This window comes from Magnolia sinica, chromosome 17 (genome assembly GCF_029962835.1).
Source record: "Magnolia sinica isolate HGM2019 chromosome 17, MsV1, whole genome shotgun sequence".
NCBI lineage: Eukaryota > Viridiplantae > Streptophyta > Magnoliopsida > Magnoliales > Magnoliaceae > Magnolia > Magnolia sinica.
The window spans coordinates 38,553,877-38,566,795 of record NC_080589.1 but is presented as its reverse complement, the minus strand read 5'-3'; the positions used below and the strand labels follow the sequence as shown (position 1 = coordinate 38,566,795).

At 38.8% G+C, this 12,919-nt stretch overlaps 1 protein-coding gene across 4 annotated transcripts in view; it reads left to right on the top strand.

The window, feature by feature from the left end:
* The window catches only part of LOC131231506 (increased DNA methylation 2-like), a 36,090-nt gene extending 28,296 nt beyond the window's left edge, over positions 1-7,794 (top strand). For 2 of the 4 annotated variants that reach the window (XM_058227726.1, XM_058227729.1), the window contains exons 2-3: positions 4,078-5,126; positions 6,950-7,794. In XM_058227726.1, coding sequence (XP_058083709.1) covers positions 4,088-5,126; positions 6,950-7,200 — 1,290 coding nt within the window. In that variant the 5' untranslated portion in view covers positions 4,078-4,087 and the 3' untranslated portion in view covers positions 7,201-7,794. Of the gene's footprint in view, positions 1-1,347; positions 5,231-6,949 lie in introns of all 4 variants that reach the window. The other 2 variants (XR_009164395.1, XM_058227728.1) reach the window with 2 other exon arrangements.
* The last annotated feature ends 5,125 nt before the right edge of the window (positions 7,795-12,919 follow it).

The window sequence follows — 12,919 nt, the reverse complement described above, 5'->3', positions numbered from 1 at the left end:
GTATGTGTTGTATCCACACCGTCCATCCATTTTGAGATATCATTTTAAGCCATGAGCGAAAGGATGAGGTAGATAAAAATCTGCACTGGACCCCACCACAGAAAACAGTTCAAGAGTGATTCCTACAATTGAAACTATCCTAAGGCTGGCCATAACGTTATTTGAAATCCAACCCGTTCAAAAGTTAAAAATGACACGAAAGAAGGGAAAACACGAATATTAGTTTGATCCAAAACTTACGTGGCCCTCCAAATATTTTTCAACAGTAGACATTCAATTCAACTATTTCTTATGGTGTGGTCCATTTGAACATTGGATATGCCTCAAAATTTTTTATATAAAGGCCTGAAATTATCTTTTAACGTATATGGGCGGAGTGGATAAAACAAATAAATCATGGTGGGCCTTACATGCGGTGGCCGGGCTGCCTTTATACACGCGCGGATTATTTTCCGCGTAATGCGTTGATATATGCTCACTGCGTTCGTACGTAACTGGTGCGAACTTTTTGGTGGGCCATCATACATGATGGTAGTATAAAATCTGAACGGTCCACGTGATGCAGAACCCCATGAAACCTATACGGCCCAACTTTTACTTTGATCCAAAACTTTGGTGGGCCATGAAAGAAGAAAAATGTTTCATCTATTGATTTGCATTTCTCTTTTCTATAGCCTACCAGAGTTTTATATCGGTATGAAATTTGCCCCTACAAGGTTTCATGTGATTCCGCATCACATGGACCGTCCGGATTACACTCCACTGACACGTGTACAAAGGTGCGCATGTGCGTAGGTGCGCATGCCTCATTAGGCTGGTAAGAAAAGAAAAGAAAAAAAAAAAACCCCAAAATTTCGTCTCCGCCGAAGAAATGAGATATTTGAAAGAGGGTTGATGCAGAAGGGGATTTTCAAACCTGAAAATCCGAACGGAATGGCTCCGGGTGCTGTTGATCGATGCGTTCTTCCGAGCTCCAACTTCCGATCCGATCAACAAGTAGGCAATCTTCTCGATTCCGATATTTTTTCCGAAAGAGGGGTTTTCTTATTTCCGATTTTTTTTCGATTTTTTCAAAGAGGGGTTTTCTCACGGATTTATGGGTTGTTGGCCACAGTTTTCCCGTGATAGGGATTGTGGTTGGTAGCTACAGTGCGAAAATCTCGATATTATCGGCGATAATCCAGGATTTTCGCCGATATCTCCGATTTTTCACCGATATCTGCGATATTTCGCCGATAATCCAAAGAGAAACGAAATAAGGGGTTTTCGGTATCGCAAGACTAGCGATACCGATATTATCGGCGATATTAAATATCGCCGACAACTTGAACACTGGTTACAGGTAAGACACCATATGAACTATGGAAGAAACATCATGTCGGTTGCAAATATCTTAAAGTGTGGGGATGCTTAGCAAAAGTAGAGTTACCGGAAACTAAGGGTGTGTTTGGCATCTCTACAAATAAGAGCTTATTGGCTTTTAAAAAAAAAAAACTTTTAGACTATTTGGTAAAAGTCTAATCAGAGTGCTTATTTGTTTAGAAAGTAGCAAATAAGCTCCGATTTTAGAAGTTAGGGAGGGGTTACTTTTTGAAACAGAGCTTATTTGGCTTAAGCAGTTAGGCATTTTGGACTAATTTTTTTAACAAGGTCGTCCTTGAACTTTCCAAGTAATTCCCATCTTACCCTCTTCTCTTCTCTTTACAATTTCTTCAAGGTAAGCCCACATGATGAACAACCCATATTGGAGGTGGGCCCAACATGATGAATGGTCCACATCAAAGGTGGGCCGAAATAATGCACAATCACATCAAAGGTGAACCCCACATGATGGACAATCCACATCAAGCAGGCCCTACCTGATGGATGGCCCGCATCAAAGGTGGGACCCACATGATGGATGGTGGACACTGAATGTGGGCCCACATGATGAATGACCCATATTGAAGGTAGGGCCCCACATGATGGATGGTCCACAACAAAGGTGGGGACCTACATGATGGATGGTGGACATCAAAGGTGGGTCCCACATGATGGACTATCCACATCAAGTGGGCCTCACATGATAGATGGTCCACAACAAAGGTGGGACCCATGTAATGGATGATGGACATCAAAGGTGGCCTCTCATGATGAACAACTCATTGAACGTGGGGTCCCACATACCATGGTAAACCCCATCTACTGCGACACATATCTAACTCTACCTAGAGTCCATCTCCTAGTTTTGGTTTGCACGGCCCATAAACTGCAGAAAACACCATTTGAAACCGGACAAAATTTCTTCAGACACCACTGAAACATAATAATTCCCTTTCTAGCAGTCCTCTTTATTACAAATGTTAGAGTTTTAGAGCACTTGAATACCTCCCGTTGCGCCAACCTCATCTACAACTACCCCTTCTTTTTGTTGACCCCACGGTAATGAATTAATTACACCCTGATCTATCCCCTACAACTTAAGCTTTTTGAAAAGCAGCTATCTGAATTTTGTATCTCTTCCACGTCCTTTTTCTGCCCCTGCTTTTGCAGACAACCCAAACCCTTGATGTTCCAACTGACTGATCCTTGGTGGCCCCCTAGCATGCATATAAGAACGAAATGTTAGGCGTACATAACATCTGGTTAATCTATTTGTTTTCAAATAAAAATAATTTTAATTAATTTTTAACATTTTTTTTGGTCCTTACTCATGCCTCAATGGTAGACTCACAAGAGTTTCAACACAAGGTCATGGGTTTGAGTACCCATTATGGCGAAAAACCACTGTGGTGTGAGTGCGTGTTTATAAAAAAAAAAATCAACAGTTTTTAATTAATAATTATTTTTTTTGCAAAAGTTTCATCAATTTGTAGATCAACCTCCAAGCACTTTAATGTGATTTTTTAACCTCTAATTGCAAGTGAAATGGGTAAATGAAGGAATTTTCAAATTTCCCTAATTTCCTGCCATTTTTTTTCCAAATTCAAAAATTGAAGGTTAAAACCCTTGATTGAGCATGCAAAACATGCAAAATTATGAATTATGTATTTCATTCAATTGATTCCAAGGAATTTAAACAAGAAAAAACTATTCAAATTCACAAAACTCACAAATTGGGGTTTTGGTACCGCTTCCAATCTCTATTTCCACCACCAAATTCCCTTTCCTCTCCAAACAATCAAAATTTTCTTAGGAATGTAATGAAAGCAATGACTTTCAGAAAAAAAAAAAAAGAAGAAGAAGAAAATTTTGGTGTTTTTTCCAATATTTTCACAAAGGCACTGACGCACTTAAGGTATCATCAATACATTGTGATACATAGAGATATATTACTTGCAATCATTGCAATATATCGGTTGATTTTGGGAAGTTTCCCAACTAAAGCCCAGTATCTAATTGATACTGTGTGACACCGATAATATCGGTTGATATTATCGATACTGCAATCATTAGGTTCCTCCCTTAGCAATTTGCATGTCATAAATGTGATGCTCACAGATGTGTGATCCATTTCATTGATCTGATGGATCCCTTATGTATGGGGGATGGCTAAAGATCAAGGGATTGGATCCATCATTTGACTGTGGATCTTTTTTTACTGAATTCTTTTGACATTTCTTTGAGGATCAACATAAATTAAAATGTGAACATTGCCTGTATCTTTTGTTGTTGTTGGTTCAAAACCCCAAATCTGCCTTTCTTGATTGTCCAGCTGGGTTGGGACTTGGGACTCAGTCAGGTCTTGTAGGCTTGACTTAGTTATTTCATAATATTTTTTAAGTTTTATTTACATACATTTGTAAAATTCATGAAATAAAATTTAAATGTAGCAAACTAGAAAATAAAAAAAGGTTTGCATATAATCAAACACTGCAAAATAGCTAAATAAGAATGCATGGTTCACCTCTTTCTCACTTAGATTGGTTAAATGGAGTCTGCAAGTCTCATCTTGAAAAGGTTCCTCAGCTGACTTGGATGAGTTTCGAGTTGATGAGTTCCAGTCATTTGGATCTACCCTGCAGTTCTTTTATGCCCTAAGCAGTTAAAAAGCCTGTTATTGCTCTTCATCTCTGAAAACCATACTGTATTTTGCAGGTCGAACGGCATGGAGAGCTTGTTTCAGGCTGCAGAGGCTATAACCCCTGTGGCATCAGATGCCTCCAATATACGCAACTTAATGGTGACAACTAATGATCAACGCTTCCTCTTGACTTTCATCATGGGTACCTACTTTGGGCCAGACCTGAAAGCCGAGAAGCCTAAAAGGTCAGCTTTACAGAGAATAGCAGAAGGTATTCCACCATACTCTTCTGACCAATTATCAGGGTCGCAGATGAAAATGGTGGAAGCAGAGCGAGTGTACTATTACGTGCTTAGAAAGGCAGATCGATCTGTGGTAGTGAAGCTACCCTCATTGCACCAGTTCTTTCGAGGAAGTCTCTTTCCTCCCGCATGCAATTCGGCTGATGAGCACCGTCAGTTTCCTGATCTTTTCCCTCCACATTTGCATCAGCAAAGCCGATTCAGGAACAGATACAAAATCATTGAGAACATTGTTTTTATCAACAACCCAGAAATCTCTTACATAAAACCGGAGAATGTTGAGAGGTTTAAGAGGCTAACCAGCCTTGAAGATTTATTGCTTGATAGGGATGCTGCAAGGTTATATGGTGGTGTTGGTGTTAGTGTTGGCGGACTTGCAAATGATGTGGCAGTGCAGGAGTCCAATGGGAAGCTGCCCTTGAGAAGGTCTTCACGGAAGTCTCGCAAAAGACGGCGACCAAATGATTATCTGGAACTGGAAACCGAGCAGCCTCTGCCAGCTGTTTGTGATGTACCTTACCGTATCAGACCACACCGTAATATACCGCGCAGCAATGCACATTACCAGAGCTTAGCATCATTGGCTACTAAAATGAAAGTTGGACCAGTGGAGAAAGTTGGGCCCGCGATGCTCTTTCTTCCTTCACATCCTACCCTAGATGAATGGAATGGCATTGTGAGCGCTGCTAAGTCTGGGATTGCTTTAACAGGAACTATTGCTGAGAGGCAAGCTGGGCCATTGATAGGATTGGTTGACATTGGTGTATGTGAGGATGCTTATTTGTTCCGTATGTCCTTGCCAGGCGTGAAAAAGGACGAGAGTAAGTTGGGTTCATGAAAGAGAAACGGGTTGATTACCGAGCTTCCACATATCGCATGGGAATGACTAACAACAGCCCTCTTAATTCATTAATGTTCATTGAAGGTGAGTTTGGATTCTCCCTCGAAATGAATTGCAATAGTCCAGTTCAATATAGAAGAATACACCAAAGTTGTGGGTTGGCACAATTTTAATTCATAATGACAGCCAAACTCATAATTCCACACTTGAAACAATCACAATTTCAACTTTGGTGCTTGTCCCTTGTACATCGAGGGGGACAAATCCTACCTTGCCATTTCCATGTCATCAAATTGAATTATTGCAATCCATTTCGATTAGCATCCAAATGCTGCCCCAAACTAGGAGATGTGTATGCATACATCAATGAAGCCTCACTTCTCTGTGAATCAAGGTACAATGCATATTTGTGGAAAGTTTCACATGAATCGTGACAGTTGATTTGCCAAATTGTGTTGCTGCTTTCATAATAAAAGACGAGGAACTTTACTTTTTTCCCAAACGAACTACTTGCCTCCTCGTATGTCTGTGCCGTTGGCTAATCTGGACTGCTGATCTTGTGGACCTTACCATGGATGCCCATGGTACAAAACCACATAGTTTCCATGATTCTAGGCTTCAGAATGGGTTTTCCCATTTAAATGTGAGTTGTGAGCCAATGGTCACATTTCATATTCCCAGTTCTCACTGGCTGTTTGAAGGCCTCAGCTAGGGTGGTGTGTTGTGTGCCAATCTGCACAGTTAGAAACAATACACACTGTTATAGACTTGGTACTCTGCAGAGTACCATTCCTTTCGTTATGCTTGGTTTAGGATTATGTTACAAATAAGATGTTAATAGAGAGAGAAGTTATGCTCTCACCCCATCTCCATTTTCTCCCCACTTCCTCTTCTTCTCTAATGTCATTGATTTGAACATGGACCATCCATGGTAGGGCCACCACATGGACTATCTGGATTCACTGACCATACAACCAGTTGCACACCATCATGGCATTGAACCAATATTTATTAATCATGTGGTGAATTGTCATTGACTGCATAAAAAACTGTATTGTGATTAACAAATAAAGCAGCAACTTCAGTCATTTCTTAACTGTTTGGGCATATTTTTGTTAACCATTATATTCAGTCTAATTATTTTGGTTTCTTTGTAGTCATTCTCTTTGTTTTTTCTTATAACTGTTTTTTACAGCTGCATTTCATGTCTGGTTGAATTGCAGGAATTGAATTCAATAAAAGTGTAAATGACCCAATTGTGGTAGTGATATTCCATTTTTATACACTACCTGCCCTAAATTTCAATTACCATCATTTCAACCCATCTTGAAATGCACAGAAGGTGCAATTGAGCATGTGTTTGTCATTGTGAATTAACATGGGGCCACCCCTACTCCACTCATTTCCCCTAATCCAAATTTTATTTAATTGCAATTCAGTTCAATTGAGTCATCCAAATACATGCTAAGACAATCAAATGCTTCAGTAATTAATCAGTCTTTTTATGTTTCAATTAGTGAAGAGATGTGGAAATTTGTAACTTCCTTGGACACACTATGTTGTAAGTGTGCAAGTCCTTTCCAAAATTCATTGGTGATTTTGCTGACAGTAGTCCTTCCATTTTGCCTTTGTGGTAGGTACTTCATTAATGCATCATTAACGAAATAAAAGTAATGGAAGGTTTCATCAGATTCTTGGTCATTTGTATGAGTCTAGGATGTTCCTATGATAATGCTAACTCATCTTTGAACCATCATTTGATCTCTCACATCTGTTGCTGAGCTTTGCTTCTTTTGATGGCAGGGGAATTCAGTTGTGAAGTTGAAACTGACGGGCGGGTATTGATAAAGGGAGTGACTATGACAGGTGAGAGATTGGTGTTCAAGAAGTCGCAAGTGTTTGAGATGCAAACGCAGTATCTTTGCCAGTCAGGACATTTCTCCATCTCATTTCAGCTGCCGGGGCCAGTAGAACCTCAAGAATTCTCTGGCAATTTCGGCTCCGATGGGATTCTTGAGGGGGTCGTGATGAAAGAGAGAGTTGGGAGACGGTAACTTTGTATTATGTACTGAAAGAGGAAGTATATGATCATTGATCCGAGTATATGAATAGTATCGTTGGGTTTTCAGTTTGTACAATGGTGCCATGGTTCAGTGATCCAAATGTTGGTCAAGTGGGCCTAACCATGGATGGAACATAGCCCAAGAGTCTTATTAATTGCAGATTGTAACCCTCCATTCCACGGCTTTTTTCTTTTCAGCCGAATGTGAATTGTTTCTGTATTTTCTTCTTACCCTTACGTTTGCAGGCCACTGATTGACTTTTATGGTTACTCCATTTTTGAGATTTTTTGGGCATGGTCCCTCCACTGGCCCACTCAGATCAACAGGTCTGGATCACCATACCCCCCAAGGTCCATTTGTATGAGAGGGGAACCTAAGGATACCATAGATATCCCCCAGGGGAGGATCATATAATTCCTAATGTACTAAAATGTATTTCTATGTAATAAAGAGAAAAGGGACTCAGGAAGTTTCAGAATTTCCTCAACTTACAATATGACATTTCATCTTAACATGCTGAGCACTTATGTAAGTTAATACCATCATTGTAGTAATTTCACTTGCTAATAAAATTTATATTTTCAATTTTCTTTTCTATTGGGTGATTGAATGCTTTCACATTTGAAGATGTATATATCATATGATGCTCAATCGAAAGAGTGGTGATTTGTGTCCATGCAGTGCTCCCCTTTCTGATTTCTTAAGCTCTTCATCTTGTGTGGTCATATCATTAGATGGGTCATGCTCAAATTTCTCCCTTACCAAATGATCCTATCCGTGCAACCAGCCACCCATGGATGGACAATTGAAGATTCGAGCTGGTCCCTTGGTCGTGGGCAGCCTGCATGTGGCCCAGTCAAGGTCAATGGTTCGACTGTTTTTGAACCAGACCCGGGCTAGTGGGATGTTAATGATGTGTGTATGTGAACAAATTACATGAGATTAATATAGGTGTAGAAATTGCTTTTAACTGGTTGGTGCAGGGCTTGACAAACTTTTTTTAACCCACCCAATCTCCTCCATTATTGAATTATTTTGTGACAATTTCTCATACTGAACCACTTCATATATGGCCAACAAACCACTTCTGTAGAACTGAACCATGCAAATGGCTTGTCTGCTCAATAAGTTAGCCATACTTCTATGTTGAGTTTAATTGTCATCTGACCATTGATTGCAACATTGGTCACCTAATGACAGGACCTGCCTGATTCTTTCGCCATGTGATCGTTGTGGTGGGGCATGTTAAATGGTAAGGATTTTCTACACAAGTGGCTTGTTGGCAGGAGAGATGGGGCTTCATGACCAGATAGTGTACTTGGTGCTGCATATGATCAGTTCTTTTGCTAAAACTAATCAAATCTATGCTACTCAAAAGGGGATTGAGTTGCTTTATTTTCCTGCTCTTTTTAGATGAAAAATAAATTTTTTTTTTTTTGGTGTTTGTACGAGAATGACTTTAAAGTAATAATACTCTTAAGGCATTGAGGGATTTTAGGTAATTATCAAAGTCTTTTTCTACTTTCTCCCTTGGTGTTTCCCCTACTTTATTGAAAAGGCAAGTGTTTTTTTCCGATATACTCGGGGTACCATGGGAGCCCTAAATAACAATTATTTTGAAATCTTTACTTTTCTACCAGTTCAACACCTTTTTGAATTTTCTTGGGATGAAAATGCCTTGCATCGAGCCTTGTGTTTGTAAAGGTCTTGGGACTTTTTTTCTACACTTGGACCTTCTTTTATCACTATTATATGGTTAACTCTTCTTTTACCACCACACTACACCGTTCTTTCATGCTTTTTGACTATTCTTTCTAGCAAAAACTCCCACCTCATAAAAAGGGGTTCTAAGCTTGTATGGAAAGAAAATGAGAGGAAGTGAAATGAAAAAAGAGAATGACGTATAATTATCTATCCTTTGGGTGATCCCAAAAAAAAGAGCCTGCTTTTAAGCTCTTTGCAAAACCTTGCCTAATGTTTCTACTGTTAGTCATATTAGTGCTTGCTGTCTAATAGTGTTAGGCATAAAATATTGTATTTTGTAAAAGAAAAATATACTCTTTGTCATTTAAAACACATTTCATCTCAACCTCTCTCTCTCTAGGCCTCTCGCCCAAAATCCACCCTCCTCTCTCGACCGAAAGCTCCCCCCCCCCCTCTCTCTCTCTCTCTCTCTCGTCCGAAAGCTATCTCACCAGAAACCATCCTCATTGCAAACCAAATTCACTCAAAAGTTGTCCAACAACCCTCTCTCGCTACACTCATTCCACTATCACAAATACCACTTAGAAAGCTTGTAATGTTAGGGTTTTTTGTATGTTAGGATTTCATCATCATCATCACATCGTGGTATCAACTTTGCATTGAACAAACCTTTTTTGGTTCAGGGAGCTTTCTTGATTTGAGGCTTTTTGGATTTTGGGCTTTGTCAATTTAGGGTGTACTTTCTTTGATTTAACAGTACTTCTTTAACAAACTTCTATCAATTGATTAATTCACTACTTGTCTGGAATATGATGTTGTTATGAAATGGCCAGTGGTTTTGTAGATTCTGGTTTATCAACAAAGTTTCATGGCAAAACTGTTTGATTGGGCCTTAGAGATGTGGCTAGTGGTCATTTGATGGTTATGAATGGTGGTTGTGTGATGAAGTTGCTTGTGTATGATGCAGGCCTATTATTGTTGAGAATTGGGTTAGTTTTAAACCTAGGTTGTGAACAGTCGCCATGGGATAGAGATGTGTATGGTCTAGGGGATGAAGATGGTTTTGGATGGTGTAGACCATTTAATGTTAGTGAGTAGGAGTCCGTTGGTGGGGGCTGGTGGAGTTCTAGGGGTTGATTGGGAGTTGCTTGCTTTTTTGAGTCCTATTGTGTTGCTTTGGGAGACCTTGAACTCCCTTTTTTTATCTTCTTCTTCTTCTTCTACTTCTTCTTCTTTTTCTTTTTTTTTCTTTTTTTTTTTCTTTTTTATGTTGTTGTTGTTGTTGTTTGATCCTTTTTTTGGGCCATATATTTATGTTGGGCCCGTTACTTTAACAAAAAAAAAAAGAATACAATGTTGTTAGAGTCAGAGAGAAGGTGAATCTGCTAGAACATATGCACTATATGTAACTCATAATAGTCATAGACCGAAATCTGCAATTGACATGAATTATCATTTAAGAATCACTCTGTGTCATGCTCTTTTTCTTTTTTTCATTTTTCATATAATTTAAATGATAAGCCACTATTTTGTGAATTGTTTCTCATTCGTTTGCATACAATTCTATATTCAATTTATGTTCTCTTATGCCCTTAATTAAAGAATATCTCCTCTTATTCTCTTTTGGGTTAATCAGGCTTACTCCGTAGATTTTTTCCATTTCGTACTGGCTCTTAAGATCCATCATTTCTTTATCCCTGAGTTTGCATCATTATATATATATATATAGTTTACAACATGCTTTGGTTTTTGTTTGTTTGTGGCCTAGCTATGTAATTTTGTGAATGAAGTATGGGGGTGAAGGTAGCAATCTTCTCTTTTGAAAATGTTTGTAGTTGACTGGTTTTTACGATAGGCTGCTTTGGAGTATGGTTGGTTCCAACGGTAGGTTGCTGTGGAGTATGGAGTGGGTTCACCTTCATTTCCATCAATATGTGATTCCACAAAAATAGTCATAACAACCTTGTTACAAGTCAGATTGGGGTGATCTTGGGCTCATTGGAAAGATAATTCGATGAGCTTTCAAATGAGACTGGAATAATCACATTTAGATGCCATTTGTCCTTTCAAAACCGTATCTAAAATTTATGATGGCATTTACGAATTGTTCGTGTTCACTCACATTTCCAACATTGCGCAATCCTACAAATATAGTTATAACTCCCTTGCTACAGATAAGATCGGAGTGATCTTGAGCTTGTTAGAAAGATAATTCGACGAGCTTTCAAATGGGACTAGAACTATCTCATTTGAATACCATTTAACCTTTTAAAAGTGGGCCTAAATTTCATTATGATGTTTGCGACCTATTCTTGCTCACACTCGTTTCCAAAGAAAAAAAAAAGAAGACTAATATAAGCAGAATCTTTTAAAGAAAGAATAAGAACTTCTAAAAGTGGAGCTTCTGCTTTCGTTTCTTTCATTATATCTGTTTCTTGGTAAAAGACTTGTCTACGTAAAATCTTTTGAAGAAAGGACCCATCTTCTAAAAGTAGAGTTTTTACTCTCTTTTCTTTCCTTCTATCCATTTCTTGACAATAAACCTATCTAAGAACAATATTTTGAAGAAATAAGAAAAACCTATCTTCTAAAAGTGATTTTTTTATATATATATATATAATATTAGTAGAATTTTTACAATATTTTTTCATCTCATTTTCTTCTTTAAACATGCTCAGAATCCTTTTTTATTTTTTTATTTTTTTTTGGAGTTTCTACTAGAGAGAATAGTAGGAAAGTACGAAAGATCCCAGAGTACAGTGATAAAAGAAGAGTTAGCTGAATTGTAGCGAGAAAAGAAGGTTCAGGTGTAAAAAAGGTCCAATGGCCTCTACATACACGGGGCTTGATGAAGGGTTTTTTCCTCTACCCAGACTATGTTTGAGATCCATTGAGGATACTTGATTCCCTAATGAATCCAACTCAAATGAGCTTATTAACTTCTTCTTTAGTCTGTGGCTAGATTTGGGTGGAATCGTCTTTGTACCTATTTCATGGGCGGCTTCTATGAGGAGATGCTTAGTGTATGCATGGCGATGGTGGGATTCAAGCCCGACATTTCAAAGTATGTCTAAGCGAAGACATCTTTATGCTGTCTTAAGAGGTTAATGAATTTGTCTACTTCGGTATGAGATATGTTTGCACTTGGGTTTGTATTACGTGGCTACTCTTGCATGCCAAGGTTCACTTCTCATAATTCGTCTACCGTGGGTTAGCTCCCATTCTCTATTCACGCTAGTGTAGGGCTTGGCTTGGATACCTCATCTTCTACTTTAGCGTCTGCCGAAGTTTTGAATATTTGAGAGGTTAGATGCACCACAAGGAAGTTTTCCTTTGGCTTGGGATCATTGATCTCACACTCGATGCCCAGGCCTTGTGGCCTTTTATGATTATGGATTCCCCTTTGCTGGACAGCTTCAGCTACCCCTAATGGTATTTGCATTCGTCTTCCATCTCTTAACTTGGCAGGTTTGTTGTAGTTGAATCCCATGATTTGTATCATATTTATGCTTGCTTTGCCATAATGTTCAACTTCAACAATATTTAACTTTCCACGGGTGGGAACTGACACGCCCATGCAAGGAGTTGCGTCGCTGATGCTAAATAGGATGGGCGTAGTCATAATTTCATAGCCTAGAACATAAAAAGGGTGCTGGAGAATTGTGAAATGACCTTGTTTTTTGGACTCTCAGGAGAGGCATAATGTGTTTAGCCTGTAACTTTTTCATTTCTTCTGAGGACACCATTATGCGGGTGCCTATCTTGGTTGTCAGAGATATTTCAATATAAGGTAGAATTTCTTCCTTGGCCAGCCAAGCATCAATCTCAGGCTGTTTGGATCAACTATCTCTTCTGCTAGTTTGTCCTCCTGTTGGCCTACTTGTGCTTGTCTATTTTTGTCAACTAAAGGCTTTACCTTGATTCAATCGGGAAAGAAAAAGTGATAAGAAGAATGCATATATAATAAGTTTTCATTTAATGAGAGCCTAAACATATGTATTGTGTT